General features: G+C 32.0%; 1 protein-coding gene across 1 annotated transcript; it reads left to right on the top strand.

The window, feature by feature from the left end:
- The first annotated feature begins 2 nt into the window (after nucleotides 1-2).
- LOC139512089 (uncharacterized) lies at nucleotides 3-22,746 on the top strand. The gene is made up of 11 exons (XM_071299474.1): nucleotides 3-113; nucleotides 2,280-2,537; nucleotides 3,689-5,274; nucleotides 6,146-6,257; nucleotides 7,877-8,095; nucleotides 8,492-8,595; nucleotides 9,228-9,361; nucleotides 11,722-11,905; nucleotides 13,224-13,511; nucleotides 13,848-13,967; nucleotides 16,433-22,746. The coding sequence occupies exons 2-11, from the start codon at nucleotides 2,320-2,322 to the stop codon at nucleotides 18,133-18,135; spliced, it is 4,668 nt and encodes a 1,555-aa protein (XP_071155575.1). The 5' UTR covers nucleotides 3-113; nucleotides 2,280-2,319; the 3' UTR covers nucleotides 18,136-22,746.
- Nucleotides 22,747-23,423: the final 677 nt, after the last annotated feature.

The raw sequence follows: 23,423 nt of genomic DNA, 5'->3' as shown, positions 1-23,423 counted from the left end.
AATATTCATAATTTACACGCATATCTTGGCAGCCATTTTGATGGAAGACATTTGCAATCTAAAAATATTTCAAATATTTTGATAAAACATCATAATAATAAACGATGTGACAGGTGAGGCACCGAAAAACTATCCCCTAAAAAACAGATCTATATTTCGGATCGTAAAAAATCCAGTTATTGGCAGTGGTTCCAAATATTTTTCCAGGGAACCCCCTTTGACTACGATGTTTTTTCATCAATATTTTCGTTGTTTTTAAAGGAAAATTATGAAAAAGGAAGGTTATTATTTCGGTTAAGTTTTTTCTTACAATCTTAATGGACTTACTACATTTTATCAAATGACTTTCACTTCACGATGTACACTATATGATCCTACATTAACAGAATCAATTTGTGTTTTTGTTCAAAATGAAAATGGTTTTGGGAGTAAACGTTTAAATGCTTAAAAGCGAAAATAACAACTTTAGTCTTTAATTTAAGTGAAATAGGGAGATTAATCCGTGAAATTGATGAATCTCCCTACCCCAAAACAGGAATGTCCTTCACCAGTTTCTCAGACAGCTGTTCGTTTAGTACGAAAATAGTCAGTGGACGAAAATTTTTGTATTTTCAAAGTGCAATCACTTCACTTACAATTGACATATATATACAGTACATAAATTAATATAAAGCAAACTTCGATGATTTAAAATACTTCTTGTAACAGTTACTTTAATATTTTGACATCCAACTTGTTTAACACTCAGTAAATCAAAGCAATGTTCTTTCCATAATGATATTCTGCAGTCCTGCAGTGCCTATGTGCCGTCGCTATATTTTGCGACTACTACAGCACTTTGGTATGCCTAATAGTCTCTGTAACTTAACATGCTCAAGAGATAATTGAGTAGCATGTAAATTTCACATTCAATTAGGCCGAGAAAAAAAAGATCCGTGTTTCCGGTAACCCGACCGACCCTATTTTTTTAGCCCCAACCCTAATTTTTTTATTGGATCTTCCAAAAAAAAAAAAAAAAATTTTATCAACCGACCCTGTTTTTGACACAGGCTTCTGATAGATGACATAATATTTTTTCTCTCTTGCTTCCTCTTGCATAAAAAGCCAGTAAAACATTTTATTAATGTCAAAAGGTATTCCAAATAGGTTAAAATCCAAGAAATTTGCACAGCAGGTGCTTCAAAAACATTGCAAATGGCACACTTCCGGTTTTTGAAACTAATTACGGATCCGGACTTGGAAAAAACATGATAATTTTCCGGATTTCATTTACGATGTCAAAAAAAAAAGAAAAAAAAAAAAAAAGAATTCCGACCTTCCGACCCTATTTTTCAAAATGATGTTACCGGAAACACATATCTTTTTTTTTTAGGCCTTATGAAATTATAACTTTTAATCATCAAGTTTCGGAGAAGTTATTTGGCGTTATGTAAAATGTAGATCTACATTGCACCATATGTTGGAATTACTGATTTATTAGTCTATCAATTACCTGTATTGACCTTATGAGGATATGCACAATTTTGCGTAGATTATGTCAAATAGATAAAGATAAATATATTTTTCAGAGTACAATATTTCACCTTTTCACCAATCATTTGCCAATAGCCACCCTGACATAATTTACTCTTGAGACAATTGTTTCTCAGGCTGTTATGACTTCAGTGAGAGAACTTCATAATAAATTTCAATTAAAACTTATCTGTAGTTATTTATTGTCTTTATTTTATTCACCTTTACTATTGTATACCCTGGACATAGTTTTGTTTAAAAAATGCTTATGTTTTAATAAGTTTTTATATCAGAAGAAAATCAAATATGCCAATTTCGGCGTTGAAATACACAAAACTGTGACCACAATGCTTGTCTTTTACACCACTTTTCATTTGACTGAATTTACAAATTCAATCCCTGATTTAATATCCATATCTTCAATGTTTTGTTGTGATGAGAGCAATAATCTTTACCAGGACTGTGGGGGATCTTGTTTAGAGTTTTCTAAAACAAATTTGTAATACATGTAGTTTTGTAAAAAGTCGGGAAGGGTTGGGGCAGAAATTGTTTCAATTGTAAAACTGCCTAGCATGTAAATTTAAAATAAACACTAGAAAACCTCAAAAAATGTTACCCTGATACTCTCTAAGTTCAATCTAATGAATTCATGTATAATACATGTAATACTGTATATTCATTTTTTATTACTTGAATTAGAAAAGAAATGTCCTTGCAAAAAATATTTTTAAGCAATGTAAAAATTGGAACTTTTCTTTATTTTTCAGGTTTATATCAGTCGCTTACTTTTACTCCGCTTAGGAGATAATGTATGAAGGAAAAAATATCCATTATTCCTCATTTGACAAGAAACCACTATGTTCCTTTAGTACTAAAGTATGTAATCAACATCGCTTGAATGGCTACGCCTTTTGTGTACGACACATCTTAGAGGATCCTACAGCACCTTTCAGAAGATGCTCTTATGTTGCTAAATCTAGTGGACAAAAATGTACCCAGGCTATTCCAAAGCATGAAGACAGAGAGTAAGTTAGTTCTTTTGAACAATGAGTAATTGAATTGATTCTGATTGTTGTTGCTCTAGTAGAAACATACTATAAGTTATATGGTTCGCTAGTAATGACCCCCAACGGATCCATGGAGGGTTAGTAAAATCCATTTTCACCCTCTATGGTCTGTAGCTATATATATAGGGGGTCAGTAGTTAACCGAATAACGAATTTATGGCACGCTTGACTTTTTCTTCTGCTTTCTGTTGAAAAATAAACAATGAAACACAACAAAATTAATAATGACGTCACCATTAACAGTAGACCTGACGTCATGAACCCCCTATGAAATTTACTAACCCATATGTGACTGCTTTAAACCAATCAAAACGTGATAATTCATGGTGCGATAAAAATGCTTATTCATGACAATGGAAATACTACTTCAATCTAGTGGACTGGTATGTTCATCGGCTTTTAATTACCACATGAAAAGAGGTCTATCAAAAGTAATATGTCTTGGACACTTCTCATATATATTACAGACCAAATAAAGAGTGTCTCCAAGAAAGGTCATCAGACTTAATGTCCCCATTCTACCATAATATGGCAACAGGTGTTTTGTAAATAATTGAGGCTGAATGTCTTTAACCATGTAAACAACTCCATGTACATATAAAATATTGCTAGATTATCTTACACCTACATGACCTATTGAGATTTAGATTTCTAAGATAAAAAAAATCTTCATGGTTTTCAATTGTAAATGCATGGTTGTCTTCAATTGATTTCAGCTGTTAATTCAACAGATTATACTAGAAATTTACATTTTTATCAGAAAGACGGTGTTAAGCTTCATAGTGTTCAACATGTTCAAGTAATTATACATTAAAAGTAGAGATCAACATTACTTTATTCCTGGAATTGCCTTAACTCCACTTAAATACATTTGTAGGTCTGTCACCGTCATGTACATGATATATAAGTATTTGAAGTATCAAACTGTCATATATAAGTTTTTGAAGTATTTAACATGTTAAACATAATAACTGAACATATTTTAAAAAACAACAGACTTAATAACAAAAACATTTGTACAATCAGCATGTTTTCAAGGGATTATTGACGTTGGTACTGTAGGTTCCATATATGTTAAGTATACAGAACTTTTAAAATGTTTCTTACAGGTACTGCAATAACCATATGCAGGTTCTTGGAATGATACCTAGAAAAGAAAAGAAGGTGAAGAAAGATAAAATTACAGAAAATATGTTGTCTGATGTAAAGATACCTTTCCAAGATAGAGTTAAGTCACGATTCAATATTAACAAGCTTCAAAATGACAATGTTTTGCACTCAAACCCTGCAGATGACCCAGATGATCCGTATGCATTTCCAGATTCATCAGGAGACTCAAAAATCATTACAACAATTGTACAGCCCACAACACCTTCATCAGCAGGGGATTCCCCTTCATCTGTCTATCATCCGTTTGCTAAGTCACCAGGTGACTCCTGTGGCAGTGGGTCATCTATTGCAAAATTTTACCCGGAGTTGGCTGAAAAGTTGGAAAAAATAAGACCAAAGAATGATGCTTTAAAGCTGAAAGACAAAGGAAAAGACAAAAGTTCAAGAACTATGAATAGTTTACAAACTAGAATAGCTCAGAATAGAATAAAGTCAAAGCGAAGGGGTACACAAGATTCTTCGTCGCAATCACAGTCTCCTTTGCATTTAGGGAAATCCCCATTACACCCAGGATCATTAAATGACATATATTCAGGTTTTGCTAATCATATTGATTTGGAGAAGCCACAGAAAACTCCTCCTGCTTACAATCATTTTGATGGTTCTCCAACAGAGCCTACAAAAAGTGCTAATATTCCTGGAATAGAATTGAAAAGGCCTCCACCTTCTTACTTTAGACAACCATTTGACAGAGCTCCTGTCATGGCATCCGTAAATTCGCCGGTTGTTTCTATTGAAGAAAAGGTTGTGAAGACACCGCCTACTGTAAGTTCACAGAAGTCAGTTCAGTCAATCAATCATAGTGTTCAAATGGAAATACCACATGGAACCCCTTTACAATCACTACCTGGTATGTCTAACAGACTGCCCATTCCAAACATGCCAAATGCATTTAACCTGGATATGGCAACGTCTTTGCCAAACTTTGCTGCCTACTTGCATGCCATGCAAAATAAGAATTCATTTTTAACAGGAGTGCCACCACAACTAATTCCTTCATTGAACCTCCAGCCTGGATCAGTTCCATTTATAAACCTTAATTCAGCGTTAGCTGCAGGTAATTTAAACCAGAATGTCGGAGAAAAGTTGGTTACTCCTCAATCCATTCCACAGCCAGACATTATTAAAAGGCCATTACCACCACCACCCCCATTATTATCGCCTTCAGGTCTTACCAATATTTTTCCAGCAGTTTGTGGAGGCTCTACAACTACGACATCAGTCACCTTTACAGCCCCGTCACAACCGATTAGACCACCACCTCCGCCATACAGCAGTGCTGTGGCTCAGGCTCTGAACAAGCCTCCTGTTGTGGCCGTAGCCACCAGTAAAACAACATTTACCAAACCTGTATTGAATGTGATACCTAGTGTTAACCCTTCACTGATGTCTGCCAAGCCGGCAAAGATGAAACATGTTCTCTCAGGAGAGGAAATTGACAAAAAAATCAAGACCGAAATGGCCAAGAAGTACTACAATGCTTACCTCAAGAGGAAAATCTACAACCATTCTCTGTTGAAAGCTGGTGAGTAGAAAAAACAGTCATGTTAAGTGGGTAGTCATCTTAATAATTTTTTTGCTGCCTAATTTGCTTTTCATTATCTCAATTTTGTAGAAATTTAGGGAAAAACCTTGAAGTTTGTGAATCATACTGCAATTTTTGTCAGCATAATTTTAAAGATTGGTTAATCATGTTAATAGGTATATATACACACTTATAATATGTAAAAACAACTACAAAATATGATATCTGCTTTTGAATAGAAAAGAGAAGGGTTAACATGTACATGTATGTGTATGTGTCAGTGAGACAGGAACCCTTGTAAAGTTGTACAATATAATTATAAGAAATTAAATCTACATGTCAGTCAACCCATACATTTATATATTTACAATGTAGTAAATTTGTTTTGAAGACTAGAAATGATATCGACAGTCAATTATATTTTGTATTCTAGTTATAATTAGAGTTTTATAATTTGACTAGCACAAAATGACTAGTGAAAAAATTTAACATGAAGTCTGATCTGTAGACAACAGTTGTTGTTCCTCATGTTCCTTGAAAAGTCAAAACTTGACTATCTAGTTTATATTTCTGATCATTGCAGGAATGCACATCACCAACACACCTTTGGAAAAAATGTTTATTTTAACAAGTTTAATGCCATAAGCATGACAAGCATGATAAGATCAACCATACAATTAAAAACAAAATTATTTTATAAAAAGTAATTATCTAAACACATGTGTTGTTATTCATATTAACTACAATTCAATACCCACCCCTTTTCTGGAACAACCCTATTATTGTACTCACTACTGTTTAAACATGTTAAATAAGTTATGATTATCTAAAATTAATATGAAATTTGACCAACAATCATATGTTGATTCAGGCATAGACAGTTCAGATGATTCCAGTGATGATGAGAATAATGGTTTGTTACCTTGGCAACCTAAATGGTTTTGTGCATCATCTGATGAAGAAGGAATGGACGAAGAAGAAGAGTAAGCATTGTGTTAAATTTATATTTAATTTGATTTGGAATGTTCAATACTTTTTTTAAATAGAGAAAATGGAAACAATGGTGTTACTGTTTACATGAAAATTAAAACAAGAACACAGTACATTTGTCACTTAATAATTGCAAAAAACTCTTTATTTTCTTATTCCCACCAGACACACGTACACATTAAACATGTACATACTATATCACTAATGGAAAACTGAATACTAAAATTTATGATTTTTCATTTCCTATCGTTAATTATCCGTTTTTAGATGGTGACGTTCCATTGTCACCATCTTACGGTGTTTATATATCTCAACTTGTACGATTCGCTCGTGTATGTAACAATGTTTTAGATTTTAACGAGAGAAATTTATGTATTACTGAAAAATTATTACACCAGGGTTTTCGATATCACAAACTAGTCAAAACATTTACTAAATTTTATCATCGGTATAAAGACATCATTCGTAAATATAGCTCAACATACAGACTTCTAATACGTTCAGGTATTTCACATCCAATTTTTTATGGAAATATTCTTTATAAAGCACAAAGGTGTCAGTATTCACCTCAGAAACTTACAAAACCTTTGAATAGACTTATTAAGAAAGGATATAATTACGATACTGTTGTCAAGTCATTAAAGATTGCATATTTTGGCGTTAATATTGAGTCACTGATAAGGTCTTTGCATCGGAACTAAACACATTTATTCTAAAAACAGTTATTGGCATGACACGGGTTATGTTCTTCTCATATATGTTATGATGGTATGATACTAAACCCCTAATGGGAAGGATTGTGCCTGATGTTCATATGATGAAATCATAATCTTTCAGTCAGTTTAATTGAAGTCTGGAGCCGGCATGTCAGTTAACTGCTAGTAGTCTGTTGTTATTTATGTATTATTGTCATTTTGTTTATTTTTTTTTGGTTACATCTTCTGACATCAGACTCGGACTTCTCTTGAACTGAATTTTAATGTGCGTATTGTTATGCGTTTACTTTTCTACATTGGTTGGAGGTATAGGGGGAGGGTTGAGATCTCACAAACATGTTTAACCCCGCCGCATTTTTGCGCCTGTCCCAAGTCAGGAGCCTCTGGCCTTTGTTAGTCTTGTATTATTTTAATTTTAGTTTCTTGTGTACAATTTGGAAATTAGTATGGCGTTCATTATCACTGGACTAGTATATATTTGTTTAGGGGCCAGCTGAGGGACGCCTCCGGGTGCGGGAATTTCTCGCTAAATTGAAGACCTGTTGGTGACCCTCTGCTGTTGTTTTTTATTTGGTCGGGTTGTTGTCTCTTTGACACATTCCCCATTTCCATTCTCAATTTTATACTGTAGATTTCAATATTATTAAACGAGTGATTTCAATTATGTATATATACAATGTATTAATTTACGGAATTCAAGAAATATTTATTGTTTTGTCATCGTCTTTCATTGTCTTTAATGTGCCTGAGATACATGTATTTGATACTGGACATTATGTTAACAACAAGAAATTGTTTGGTCACTGTCTCGATGACTTACATTGTACACCACATCACCTTTTATTTATTTTAATCAATAAACAAACTATTTATTTTGTTGGTTTTCTTGTCTTCAGTCAAAATGATGTTATACGAACAACCAAGCTTGCATTATTGCGAGCCAGATTACGGAGACATTGTTCCCAGTCTCGGAAAGCCTTTAAAGGGAATGTTCATGAACAAGGGTCCAGTAAATCAGCTACCATGTCACTCATACAGTCTGCTAGAGAGAGTGGTAAAGCTACTGTATGTGTCATAAAGGAGAAGACACATGAACCACAACCAAGAGTGTTTAGGTGAATATTTGTATAATATGTACAAGAAGAAAACAAATGTGTTGATTTTTTATAGTTTTGCACAATTGAAAAACTCTTTGATACTAATTGAAATGTATGTTTTCCAATGGTTTACACATTTTTGAACTTATGTGATGTTTGGTCCCACATACATGCTTATTTCTTGCATATTTTAAATCTTCATGTATTTTTGATTTATTTATATTTGTAAAAGATCAGCAGCGGTAGAGAATATTCTTGGTAAAACGGTAACTAAAGTTTCAAAAGAGTGAAAATAGGAAGAATTATGTGCAAAAAAGGATTGCATAAGACAAAATGATATTTTTAAAGAATATACAATTAATGATTTGACTGCAGTGATTAAAACAGGAAAAATACATTGTTTTATATTTTTAGGTACAAAAGGCGAGGTTTGGATAGAAGACAGTGTCTCTATAAGAATGATGAGGAAGAACAGTGCCCAAATTCAGTTGTTCCTTGTGCTAATCATTGTCTAAAACGTATCCTTTGAACAGCATTCATATATTTGTATATTGTTCTTTTATATATAGTCATTTAGGCCATTTAACAAGATGTTAAGTTGGATTGGCAAGTTAAAGAAATTTTTGTATAAGATTTATTATCAACATACAATGTATTAGCCAAAATAACTAGTCTTTAAAGACTGTTGTATTATAACCCTGTTAAAAGATGTCAGGTGGGCAATATTGGGTATCCATTATAGCATATCAACTTCAATCTGGAGATTGATTTCTAAAAGTTTTCCAAATTTGATTCAGAATCTCATATCTGAATGTTATGTCAAATTGTACTACTTGCTACTGTCATCACTGTTATAAATTTTCATTATTTAATATTGTTTCAACTAATTTCCATCATTTCGTATCATTTATAATGCAGCACATATCTAAAATATGCGTCTCACTTGAATTTATTTGATAATTTAGAAGAAATCTTTTGATAGTAAATTTAATTCCTCTAACATTGCCTAATACGTGAAAAGGATGACAGTTAAATAAAGTAATTTCAATTTTCAATCTGAAACCTGCTTGAATTTATTCAGTTGTATGGCAGCAAAGGAACAACTTTTTCCAAAATTGAAAGGAATATTTGTTTCCTTAACTGTGTACAGATATCATGTACAATATTGACCAGCAGTTATTTGACTACTGTACAGCCAAGACAGCAGACAATGTACAGTGTTGTATTCCTGTGATAGATATCAGCCATGAACTACCTCTCTGTGTTAAACATGCCAGGGAAGTGGTAAGTAGATATCAGCCATGAACTACCTCTCTGTGTTAAACATGCCAGGGAAGTGGTAAGTAGATATCAGCCATGAACTACCTCTCTGTGTTAAACATGCCAGGGAAGTTGTAAGTAGATATCAGCCATGAACTACCTCTCTGTGTTAAACATGCCAGGGAAGTTGTAAGTAGATATCAGCCATGAACTACCTCTCTGTGTTAAACATGCCAGGGAAGTTGTAAGTAGATATCAGCCATGAACTACCTCTCTGTGTTAAACATACCTGGGAAGTGGTAAGTAGATATCAGCCATGAACTACCTCTCTGTGTTAAACATGCCAGGGAAGTTGTAAGTAGATATCAGCCATGAACTACCTCTCTGTGTTAAACATGCCAGGGAAGTGGTAAGTAGATATCAGCCATGAACTACCTCTCTGTGTTAAACATGCCAGGGAAGTGGTAAGTAGATATCAGCCATGAACTACCTCTCTGTGTTAAACATACCTGGGAAGTGGTAAGTAGATATAAGCCATGAACTACCTCTCTGTTAAACATGCCAGGGAAGTGGTAAGTAGATATCAGCCATGAACTTCCTCTCTGTGTTAAACATGCCAGGGAAGTGGTAAGTAGATATCAGCCATGAACTACCTCTCTGTGTTAAACATGCCAGGGAAGTTGTAAGTAGATATCAGCCATGAACTACCTCTCTGTGTTAAACATGCCAGGGAAGTTGTAAGTCAAAATAGTACAATTGAAAAATCGACATCTTATATAAAAATGGATAATTATACATTCTTTTGTTTGATACTGTGGATTCATTTATTTTCGTGGGTTCTAACATTTGTGGATTCAATAAAAGATTTATTTTCAAATATTTTATTTGTTGATTTTAAGTCTGAATACAAGCCTATACAAAATTGACACTTTGGTAAACATTTGAATTGTAGTTTACTTTAACCCACAAAATCTATGAAAATTGGTACCCATGAAAAACAATCAATCCATCGATATATTTTTTGCGATTATACATTATATAGGTATAAGTGTTGTCAACGGTTAACCTGTTAAACAAATGAATACCAAATACCAAAAACGTTAACCGGTTAACCAGAATTTTTTGATAGATTTGATATAAATTTGTATTGAAATCAATAAATTGTTGTTTTATTTAAAAATTGGCGTTGTGGTAATTATTTTGACAGATCAATTATCCAGTATATTGATTGGTATTGTTAATCCTAAAAACATAAAATAAATTAGAGCTCGGGACAGGATCTTAAAGAAACATAATTAGTATACATGTTTTTTTACAGTAACTTTAAATCAGTAATGCGATTAAATTTTACTAATTACTTCAATTTATTTCATTTTTGATCTAATAATGTGTAAACCTACATCTAAATGTGATACCTCCGTAGTGCAAGGCTTAGTCTTACTTTAAACGAAATGCTAACTCAAAAATTGTGAAATACAAACCAATGTGAATGTATTCAATGTACATGTATACGTGATAGTAGGAGTAACATGCTTAAAGAAACAAGCAAACAAAGTAAAGAAACATGTCGTACGGTGACCTATAGTTGTTCATTTCTGTGTCATTTTGGTCTCTTGTGAAGAATTGTTTCATTGGCAATCATACCACATCTTCTTTTTGATCATTAATCATTTCAAATTGAAACACTCCACATTATTTTCCGAGACAACAAGAGAAAAGGAAAGAATAATCGGTTTCAGACATATTCAATTCTACGAGATCAAGAAGTTTTTTTTTAATTTTTCAATATGAAGTTGGTACAAAACACTATAGTTGATATGGTGTATTCGATTATTACGAGTCAACCTTCGCCCGGAATCCTCACAGACAAGCCTTATAATGCCAAAGGACAAACTTCAATTCCATAAGCATAAATTTATGACTTGGATGAAAGGTTGCCAAATTTACACTCATACCCGCATCTTATCTATGAGTAGGGTGCTATTGACAAGGCTTTCAAACACCAACTCAAGCAACCGGTTAATCGGTCGAATGAATATCCGAGTAACCGGTTAGGAAAAAGTGTACGATTTGACAACACTCATAGGTATTAAATAATCCTTTGTTTGAGATACATTCAAAGGAAAACTTGATAAATTCAACTTATAAAAAACATGACCTAGTAGTCATAGTAAAATAAGATTGGGGCAACTGAAGAAACAAAAGATGACATTTTTAATCCATGTTTAAAAAATTGTGAATGTGATTAAGGCTATCCCATAACATCAAAACATCTGAAATGTCTGACCAGATTTTAATTGATGTTGGGATGTTAGGCTGTTTGTGTCTTTATATTCTTCAGAATAATTTTTATGGGTTTCTAATGTTTGATCTATTTATTTTAGGATGACAGTTACAAATTAGAGGAAGAAGAAATCAAACCTAAAAGACCCCGCAAGAAGACAAAACCCTCAGCTCTAACACGACCTCCAAAGAAAGGAAAAAAGAAAAAGAATCAGAGAAAATCTGCAGTACTTCAGGCTAACATGGACAGTATGGATACAACAGAAGAGCCACCAACTGCATCAGGTATACATATAAAAATTTTAAATGTAGGGGGGCAGGGTTTGTATGTCAGTCAGTGTTGAGCATTTTATTAACTGGTACAGGTAACTAATTTTAGAGGTAGAGTTATCTCCCTTAGTCATCAAGATTATGTTAACTTTTGAAAGTAAGAGTTGTATTTTCTTCAATTCTTCAATTTCATTTGGCTTCATTGCACTAATTATTTGTGCTTTTAAATATATGTCTTAAAAAATTCATCCTGACCATTAATATTCTAGTATTTTACAATGTCATGGACAATGGAAAATTTAATTGTCTGTTATTTTCAAAATACTACCTATTTAGATACAAGTTGAAACTAATTCAGAAAATTTTATGCAAACCTGGAGATAATATGTAAGGAATTTTTTACTTCTTCAAACGTCAAATTAGAAGTTGTAACAAAAATTGTTGAAATAAGAAAAAAAAAATGGGGAAAAGCATAAGGGGAGACTATTCCAACATTGAAAAGGAAAAATTTGATTTTGACTAATTTACTTATTCAGGTAAATTTTTATTACATCTTATGAAATAATTACTATATGTGAAACTAGTGATGGACCACAGAAAAACTGTGTGTAATATTTGCAGTTCTATTTATAAAGAAGGGAAATTAGATAGACATACATTTCGTCTGACAAATAGGCTATGCAAATAAGGGCTATTCCAGAAAAAAATGTATGGGGGGGTTGGAAGGCAGTTTTTGTCAGCACCCGCCACCTAGACAATTGTAATTGAGAATTATAGTACATTATATTGTGTAAAGTTGCTCTGATACCCATCACCCATGTATTATTAATACAATGTGCCTTCCAACCCCCCCATACATTTTTTTCTGGAATAGCCCTAACCGGAATGTACTGTAACAACAATCTCATAAAAAAAAACAAGCATGACAAGGCAATAACCAACATATCACTAGAACAAAATTTATTTTTTATTTATATTACTTTCAACTTGACATTTTTAAATTCTTCAACATGTGCAGTAGGATGTCATGAGTTCAGAAATGCTACATACTCTTAGCCAAATACATGTAGGTACAGTTGTGACTTTTAAATGCATGGCAATTTTTTTGCCTTTACACAACATGATCTTTTATATTAAAAAATAGGAGAGTTAAAATTGATGTGTATTTTGTACACTTCATGATCAAAATATTTGCTATCATCTGCATGATTGTAAGATTGAAAATTATAATTTCCTGTTTCTTAGCTCATATGTTAACAGATTTGAAATGTGAGTCCAATTTAAATAGTAGAGATTTAGTTTTCTAAACATTTCAAAAATATCTCTTTTAAAGAAACAGCTGTCTCAGGAGATGTGGAAATGGATGCTAATTCTGGTAGTGGAAGTGAAGAGTCAGATGAAGGGGAGACAACTACACCTCAGGTGAAAGATCCCAGTTCAAAACCTCCAAGTCCTGTGCCAGTACCTGCTCCTCCTCCTGTAAAGGTTGAGGTGTCAAAACCACAGGCACTGCCATCACCACTTACTCGTCCGCTAACAGTGACAAGACCAAAAGTAGTGCAACACAAGGATTTCTTGGGAGAATTACCTGATAGTGTGTTGGCAGCCAACTTGCCAGCAGGTAAGATTTGGGAAATATATTCAGACATGACATGACATACAGAGAATTGGACACGTATGTGTGTTTAAAATAGTATTACTCATTAAAAAGTCATTATTCAGAACAAAAAAAAATTAATGCTGTATTAGTTCAAAACTATGAATCAGTATCAAAACTTATTTTTATTTGAAAATCAAAATCAAGAAAAAAGCTGAACTTAATATTTCTTTAACTTGCAAATAGATTTTCTCTGCCTCTTTTAGCCTTACGTTTAAAACAAAAAGTAATAGATTTAGTATATTGAGAAATGTATGAAAGAAAATCTCAATTGGTCATTTCAAAATATTTTTTTTTCAGACTTGAATTTGAACAAAGGACTAGAGCTGCCTTTAGAGCAGGCTTCCAGGTTGTTAGAAGAACATGATTTTCAAGATGTGCTCAACAAAATTCCAGATGATACATTTGATATGTTTTCAGGTATTATTCATTGTTTTGTAGATGATATATACATTACTGGGGGAGGGGGGGGGGGGGGAAATATCAAACTTTCATCAGTTTTCTGCGATTCATGACCTGTAAGTTTAACAATGTTTGATGCTTAATTTCTTAATATCGGCATTTATATTGAAATATTTGTAGTAGATATTAGGCAGAGAAAAAAAAATCTGAGTTTCCAGTAACCCGACCGACCCTGTTTTTTAGCCTGACCCTAATTTTTTTATAGGATCTTCGAGAAAAAAAAATGGTATCAACAGACCCTGTTTTTTGACACAGGCTTCTGTTAATCATCGACATAATAATTTATCTAAACTTGCTTCTACTGGCACAGGAAGCCAGTAAAACATTTTATTAATGTCAAAAGGTATTCCAAATAGGTTAAAATCCAAGAAATTTGCACATCAGGTGCTTCAAAAACATTGCAAATGGCCGACTTCCGGTATTTGAAACAAATTACAGACTCAGACTTGGGAAAACCATGATAATTTTCCAGATTTCGTTTACAATGTCAAAAAAAAAAGAATTCCGACCTACCGACCCTATTTTTCAAAATAATGTTACCGGAGACACAGATTATTTTTTTTTTAGGCCTTAGTAATATTTTACAAGCATGAAGTTATTCCTGATGGTATTTACATTGTGACTGAATGATTTAAGTAGATAACCTACAGTGATCACTAGCCTGTAACACTAAGCTTGTGGCAAGGTGCATTTTGATCTAGCCTTGATCATGTTAATTGATTAGGATTGTTCGTTTTCCTGCTGAAGGTCAAAGCTTCTTTTCTTTCACCTTGTCTTCCTGCACCAATAAAAATGTGCTGTAAAATATTGCATTGTGGGATGAATGAAGCAGAAAGCCCCCAACAATCAGTCAACCAATCTTGGTATGACAGTATTTATTTTTACTAACAGAAAAACACAATACATGTTTATTAAAGAATAAATCCTATCATAGGTAGTATAATAATGAAGTATCGTATAAATGTTTTGGAAAATGTAACAAAATATAAAACGTCCTGGACTTCAGCAGAAATATCATTTAATATTCCTGTTAAAACATATTTATATTTAAACCATGATTATTTTGTATTAACATGAGTAATATGTAATAAAATTCTTCATGCAATTTAAAAAAAAAAAAAACTTTTGAAAGTGAATTCATGAAAATGGCCGGTAAATGTATTTTAGAAAACAAAGGTTCACGAAACACTGATTTTTAGAGTTCACTTTATGGTCACCAACAACTGAATAATGAATACTTCCAATATATTATGACAAGTCTAGAAAATACATGTAATATTTGCTACTAGCTATATCATGTATATAGACATCAAATAAACAGCAGTTAATGAATCAAAATAAAACTGGATTTAATTCAGCAGAGATATATCAGTACCTAATTCTAAAAACATAAAACAAAAGGCAACAATCATTTACTGAGGATTCATTAGGCCAAATTAAAAAGTATGTGTGGTTCCAGTTACATCTGAAAAAAAGTTAGGGTAGGGATTTTTTTATTTTATGTTTTTTTTTTACATTGAGTGTATGGGAGCAACATTCTGACTTTAACAGTGCTTAGTGAAAAAAGACAATAAAATCTTTAGGGTAGGCTATTTTTGAGGCGAAAAAGTAGGGAAGGTAGGGTTACTGGAACCACACATATATTTTTATTTGGCCTTAATATTTGTGGGATACCAATTTTCATGGATTTTGTGGGTACAGGGCAACCTCGCATTTCAATGTTCAATGAATTAAAAATATTATAAAGGAATGTATGCAGATTTTGTCAAAACCATGATATTAACTACAACGAAATTGCGACTTTTTCCTTAATCCATAAAAAATTGGTACCCAGGAAAATAAATTAATACACAGTAAATGAAAATTATTTTAGGAGAGGCTAATGAACAGGTGTAAGGTTAATCATTATGTTAAGGATGTACTTAGGTGATGTTTTAGAATTTGTGTCAAATGTTCGGACTCCTTGGTGTTTTTCCATACAAAACAATGTAAAATATTTTGCCCCATAACACCCATTTATTTTTTCATATAAGACTTAATAGCTCATGAAAGATCATTTACCAAAATTTTAGAAGATTCTTGATTTTCTTTCTTTCAAATATCTCGAAAAGGAGGTCCATGACCTATCAATATTTTTAGCTTACCGTAGCTTTATCCTTAATTGATGCTCTACTAGCTTATACTATCAATTTTAATTTCTTAATTTTTACCTAACCTCACCTAAGTTACATCCTTAATATGTATGCAAGAATTTCCTGAATAATAATACCTTGATCAATTCTAGAACCAATTATTCTAGTTATATCAATCATTGCATATCTATATGACAAAGCAACAAGTTCCAATAGTTGATGAAAGGTAGATAAGAAGTTTGAGTTTCCTCACATTAATGTAATTAAACATTTAGATATTGGTCGTTTTAGGTGGAAAGAATGGTGAACCAACAAAAGAAGAAATGGATGAACTTGAAAGGCATCTTGCTGCTGCAAACATGGATCTAAACTCTGCCCAAGAAGCATTAAGTACTGTAACAGACTATGACGATCAGATCAGAATTTTAGCTTCCATTTTAACTAATCAGCCAACTTCTCATATGGGGGGTAATGTAGTTAACGGCACAACAGATGAACATGCACAGGAAAACATCAACATGATAGCTAATAGTTTGGCCTCCTCACATTCAACAAATACCATGGTTTCTTCTGGTCAAGTGTTCCATCAAAATCAAATTCCACAGTTTGTTATTTCTCATCAGAATAACCAAGCAAGTTCTTTGCATCATTCTACTGTTATGAACAATATGGCAGCAGTAAACATTGGAAGGGGTCAAGGCCATCAACTCTCTCAAGGCCAACAACGTGGAAGTCCAGGACCAATTCATTCTCAACAGTTGAGCCCTGTCAACAATCAGATGAGGAGTTCACACCGAGGAAGTCCAGTTGGTCAAGTTAACCACCAAGGAAGTCCAGTTGGTCAAGTTAACCACCAAGGAAGTCCAGTCGGTCAAGTTAACCACCAAGGAAGTCCTGTTGGTCAAGTGAACCACCAAGGAAGTCCTGTTAGCCAGCAAGCTGGTCAGGTTCAACGTGTGCAGAGTCCAAGTACACCACATCCTGGTAGTCCTGTCCAAAATTTAAAGATACCAGTTCAGGTAGCTAATTCTGTTCACCAATCTAATGTTCACAGTGTACAGAATATAATACATCATATAAGACCTGGTACTGTCTTACCGCCTGGAATTGGAAATGGAATACAACTTCAAAATCTTCAATCAGTTGGGCATCGTCCAATGCTTGTTCAAACTGTTAATTCAAATTTAGGCCAGTCTGTTACACGTCCATCCGGACAGCAAGCTTATTCTCATCCAAATCTGTCGGAAAGGATAAATAGTGTCCAGACCTCAGTTCACATGTCACCATTAGTACAGACAGCTGGTCACCAATCAAACTTGATTCATGGTAGTATCAATCAACAGTTGAATCTTGCTCTTCCAGGAAGTGTGCTTCATCAAAAACTTATTCAACAAGCAAGTTTAGGAAATTTATCAAATAAAGCCCATATTCAACAAAACTTGTCAGGAAATGTGCAGTATTGTGTAACAACTATGGGGAAAACTACTAACCAGTCTGATGTTGTTTCTTCAAATGTGATACAATCACCCCATGTTTCATCACCAGGTCATGTGACAGGAAATGTGCAATCTACATCCCATAATGCTTCATTGCCATATCATATTTACCAAAGTAACCATCTGATACAACAGTCCCTAGGACAACAGTCTAAAATATTATCAAGTATCACAAATGTTGGGACCAAAACAACTCCTGTTTTACAACAGACTAAAGCGGCCATTTCGACTTCTGTGCCAACAACAGGCACTTCAAGAACTGCCTTTCAAAATGGATACCCTGCTCAAAGTGCTCAGTTTACAAACAATGATGTAAATAGTGGAAAGTATGTGATGTCTGCTGCTCATGGGGTGCAGAACTGTACTGATCAACAGTTGTTACAAAATATAGCCCAAACCCTGGTCACGGCACCACATCACATTCCACCGACTTTTGAAAATCCTAAAAAAACTCAAATTACTTCTCAAAGGATAGCACAGACTGGAACTGGTTCTTGATATAGACTGAGATATTATTTTATGTATCTTTCCAATTTTACTTTCAAGATAAGTCTTTTGAAAGATGTCATATTCTTTCAAATGATGTAAACAATTTTTGTTTGTTTTACCTACAAAAGGCTGACTGGTTGGTATATCTGTTGATGTAACTATGTCTCATTGTGATAATTGTATTAAAAAAAGAATTGCATTTATATTTTTATATACATTCAGATTATTAATTTACTATAGTAATTGCTAATTCTTTTTCCATTTTTTTCATTCATTCCATGAAAAGGTCTATGTAAAGTTTTAATATTGATTTTTACTTCTGATAAACCATGCAACATGTTCAAAGAACACTTTTAAGATGATAAAAATTCTTATGTTGAATTTTTTTTTATTAAGTTTTTATTTTTTCAATGGTCCAAATCTCCAAGATCCTAACAATAAAAATAAAGCCATTATTTTTGTGAAACAACTTATTTATAATGGTGATTCATATTAGAACAGTTACAATTGTTATGCATGTTGTTTTTTTACTGCTAAAAATTAAAGCGAAAAAATTAAACAAACAAAATTTTACATAGACCTGGTGTGAAAGTGTACTTTTATATCATTCATCCTGTTGATGTATTTTTGGTGCTATATTTTAATGTTTTTATAGATTGCTTTCACCAATATCAGAATCTCATTTTGTTAAAGATATCTGTAACAACTCTTGTTTCTTTTCATGTTTACGGCACACTTGTATCAATTTGAAGAGTTTTTGCATTTTTTTTTTTACAATTTTGAAAAATGGAAAAGATTGATTTCACCTCAATTGTTGCCACTGAAGTTTATTATTCATAATTATAACATGAATTATTCTATTATACAAAAAAGCAAGGTTTTTTTTTTAAATAAATGGCTTAATTAAAAAATATGAAATATTTTTTTTGTATTTCTACAGCTTAACTTATATGTTAGATAGACCATTAAATCTTTCAAGGTATTTAACTTCGTGAGTTTAGTCAAAATAAATGTTAGACAATCAAATCATTGAACAGGTAATAATTAAAAATGCCTTAACCCAGATGTTTTATGTGGCTTCATCAAAATTTTGTTCTTCAGCAAAAAACAAGAAAAACACACTCATTTAAATCACCTGTAACAATATACAAGTTCTTATTGCCAGATTCTGTTTTTGAAGGTCATATGTGCTTGGTTATTAAATACTAAACGAAGTTAATCATTTAACATCTTTGTTTAAAGGATTTATTTAAATTTTTTTCTTGCAGGCATTTGTTCCACAATTACACTTATTTTGATTGAGCAAAGAAATTAATTAGGTTTTTGAAAACATTAAGTCGCAAATGTCTTGACCAAGAGTATGAAGAGGAGATCAAATCTAATTGACTGGTCAATTTATTGTATCCTGTAAATTCTTAACTTTTGTGAATACAATTACAATGTGACATTTATTGGGGGCCAAATACACTTTTTATACTTTCAATTGAAATCATGTCTAAGAAATTAAAAATGTGAAATTGAGAATGGAAATGGGGCATGTGTCAAAGAGACAATAACCCGTCTATAGAGTAAAAAACAAACAGCCAAAGGCCACCAAAGGGTCGAAAAGTGTTTGCAAACTTTTTTTTTAGAGTCAACAATTGGTTAAGATATGCCTTTTTAATTAAACATTGTATTCCAATAACTAGCTGTAAATTTCTTTGTACCAGATGTTTTGTCTATGTATTTATGTAATTTAGAAATAATATTAATACTATTTAAAAGACAATTTTACCTACATGACCTATATTTATAGTTTTCAGCTGTTATCATAGGTGATACATATTTATTTGTTGATAATTTAATCTGTATGGAACAAAGGCAGCATAATTTTATGGCTTGTGTAATAACCACATTAATTTTCATTGTCACTTAATATTAGTGGGTGAAGATTGTATTAGTTATATAGTTTAATCAGTTACCTTCTTTTCTGCATTCTGTTTAAACAGCAGCATTTTTTAAAACTTTTTCATTTTTTGCTTATCACTTTTAATCTTGATTATTTCATTTTCCGTAAGGGAGAATTAAAAAAAATATATTATAAGTTTATGCTTAACAAGTATCTTGCTATTACATCGTTATAACTTATAGACAAACTGTTTTCAGGCAACACCATTGTTTAGAGCTACATGTAAATAAGTGCTCATCTGACTTTGATGAGGGTTCTTTTCTATATACTTGTACTACATTTTGTTACAGCCCAGTTCAAACTGTTTTCAACTTTCACACAAGGCGGTTAAGACAATTCTCAGTGTTAACTTTAACCTCACAAACCAGAATATAAATGAAACTTCATGTGGTTATTTAGAAGTCTAGATTTCTCAAAAGGTGAATTGTAGATGAAAATTACATTGTTAATGTAATGTTCCCTCACCTTTTGAGCTAGACAGTTGAGATGACAAGTGGTTTTCTATTAAATGTTGTTATATGGTTGTACATAATATAATTAAGACATGTAATGTGCTTAATGTTGGAACATAATTATAACTATTATTTAACTCTAGTCTGTCTGACGTAAACAGATTGTTTCTACTCTTTAAAATGTGTTGAAAGTATGACTTGTAAATGTCAGAATTCTTGAAGTGAGAGATTGAGTGAGTCAGTTAAAATTTCATAAAAATGGCATTTATTTTCGTATCTTACACATTGGCAAATTATTAATTTAATTATTAGGATTTATTATGAAATTAAATTACATTTTGTAAATATATTTATCAGTATTAAATTATTCCAATTCAGAATTTTTTTAGCTATTCTTGTTTTATGGTTAAACCACAGCTTTCTTCATAAGTATAATTGCTTTGAATAATGGCAATCGAGGTGCACATTTTAAAGAGTAGCATAATTATATAAAAGAGCCGTTTTATATTTTTTTTATTTAGATTTATTAGTGCATTGTTTCGTTATGTGATAGATTTTGTTTTTATTTTGTTACTTTTGGTGTGAATGTTAACATTATTATCTGAAATTTTAACAGTACTGATTTACCTCAGAAAAGTATATATATATTTGTTGTAGGAAGACCTCAGAACAGTCTATAATTGTTGTTTGATGTAATATTTAGAAGTAAGATATGTTCTGTTTTGAAAGAAAATCTTTATGCTACAAATTATGAATGATCTATTGAACTGTTAGAATGATATCACATGTTCTTCTGTACCCATGGGATATAAATAAGTTATAGAAAACAGGAAGAAATGATTTTAGGACTGTCTCGTTGTTGTGTACACTTTGTATCATGTCTACATCCCCACATCTTTTGCCTTTACTTCACGTCTAAAAAAAATTAATGCAGTTATTTGCTTTGAAATAAATTCTAATTCGTAAAATAAATAGCATGAACACATTGTTTGTAATATTTATACACACAAGCAATCAAATATAGATATAAAAAATAAGCTGAGATGTTTGCAAAACCTTTTTCTCAGTATATCTTTCCTATGATAACATAGTCTCAGTCTTTTACACACAACTTTTCAGTTTTTATCTCCGATGCAGACTTGTCATTTGATTAAGTTTAACCCAAATAAGTAATGCAATAATCTTGAATGTTATTTTCAGAAAAAATATTTAAATCTGATCAAACAAAATACAATAATATCAAGTTGTTGAATTTTTGTTTATCCTTTATCATGTTTATCAATTTAATATGAAAAAGTCTTCCTTAGCAAGCTTATTATTTCACTCTGATAGGTAAAAAATGAAGATAAAATATAAGTGTATTTTAATGATCTATGTTTTTATCTGTGAATTTAGACTTCCATACAATTTGAACTACATTTGAGAACAGTCCTGATTTCATTTCTTCTTCTCTATTAAATTGCATATATGAAAGCTAATGTATTGTATTAGTATGCTTTGGTATGTTGGTGGTTATTTACAGTCAAAATTTAAAATTTTATTCTAACAGATGGACCAAGAAAAGATTCACAGACTTTTCTATGTCCAAACAAGGAAACATTAAAACCACATTCATTATTGGTTAAAAAAGATACGAAAGATTTTTAACCTTGCCTTAAAATACAAAATATAAGTATTTTCTTGAAGTTTTCTAGTAAAATATACCATACAGCTTTTATTGCATGTAGAGTATCATTTATCATTGAAGATGTTGTTAAAAAATGAATCATGTATAAGTCAAAATCATTTACTGGTTAATAATCAAAACAATGTTTAATCATGAATATAAATGCATATATTATGATTGATAATATAAACTCATTAAAGCATTACTATTAAATTTTTAAAAAAATTGACAATTTAAACAAAATTGAAGAAAAATATGGTTGATAATTTTTTGTATTTATTTACAATTTTTTAAAAACCTGTGTGCTTATTTTTTCTTACTAAAAATAGTTTTTTTTTTGTTTAATAAGAAAAAAATGAGCACAGAATAACTTTTTGAAGTAAACCTGGCATTACTAGTACAAATGATATTGTGATGAATGTTCTATCAAATTGGGAGTATGTGTGAGAGTCGCTGATCAGGTTAACAAAAGTATGAAACAGAAACTTAATTTCTAATAACTGATCTCATTGACATTGTTTTGCATGTTTTGTAAAATAAATATATTTCAATGACATGAATTCTTTAATTATTTGCCTATCATATAAAAAGGTAAGATGTTATCAAGGGTTAAAACCTGCCACGGTCAAGGAAATACCTACAACACCATTGTCAAACAAGATCAAACAAACGATTTAGTAACACCAAAAATCACTGAACCCCTTGTTTGCTTTCAGTCTACAGACAGCTGGGAAAGGATATTATTATCTGGCCTTGACATAGTCAAAAAGTGACACTGATGTACATATATTTTTTTTACCATTGGCGACAGTGTCAACTATTGTTAATGTTTGTAATTAGGTCAATAATTGTTTAAACAGAGCTTTGAATGGACGAGAGGTGTGGGGTATATGTCAATGAGACAGAAACCAAACAAAAGTTTGTGATTAGGTCAATTTAAAGGGATTCAATGGTATTTGGCTTGCAGTTGTATGAGCTTTTCAATATTTAGTGTCTATGGAGATCATTTGGCTCTGTTCTCTATGTCTTGGTCTGACTTAGACTTAGAATAGTTTACAATTAAGTTTGTGATTAGGACAGTGAAAGGGTAATCACTTATGATATGTCAATGATATTTGGTATGCAGTTGTAATAGTATACACCTTATCGCTATTCCCGGCTGACCCGTCCGCTTGAACTTTTGACGTCAACAACAATCACTTTTCCATTGTGGCGTCAGACATTTTGTTTT

Source organism: Mytilus edulis, chromosome 2, assembly GCF_963676685.1.
Source record: "Mytilus edulis chromosome 2, xbMytEdul2.2, whole genome shotgun sequence".
Classification (NCBI taxonomy): domain Eukaryota; kingdom Metazoa; phylum Mollusca; class Bivalvia; order Mytilida; family Mytilidae; genus Mytilus; species Mytilus edulis.
The sequence above is the reverse complement of the archived record's forward strand: the minus strand, read 5'-3'. Positions and strand labels throughout refer to the sequence as shown.

Coding starts and splice junctions, on each gene's coding strand:
- LOC139512089 (XM_071299474.1), top strand. CDS start 2,320: ATGTATGAAGGAAAAAATATCCATTATTCCTCATTTGACAAGAAACCA. Junction 8,596..9,227: donor TGCTAATCATTGTCTAAAAC/GTATCCTTTGAA, acceptor AACTGTGTACAG/ATATCATGTACAATATTGAC. Junction 13,968..16,432: donor TACATTTGATATGTTTTCAG/GTATTATTCATT, acceptor TGGTCGTTTTAG/GTGGAAAGAATGGTGAACCA.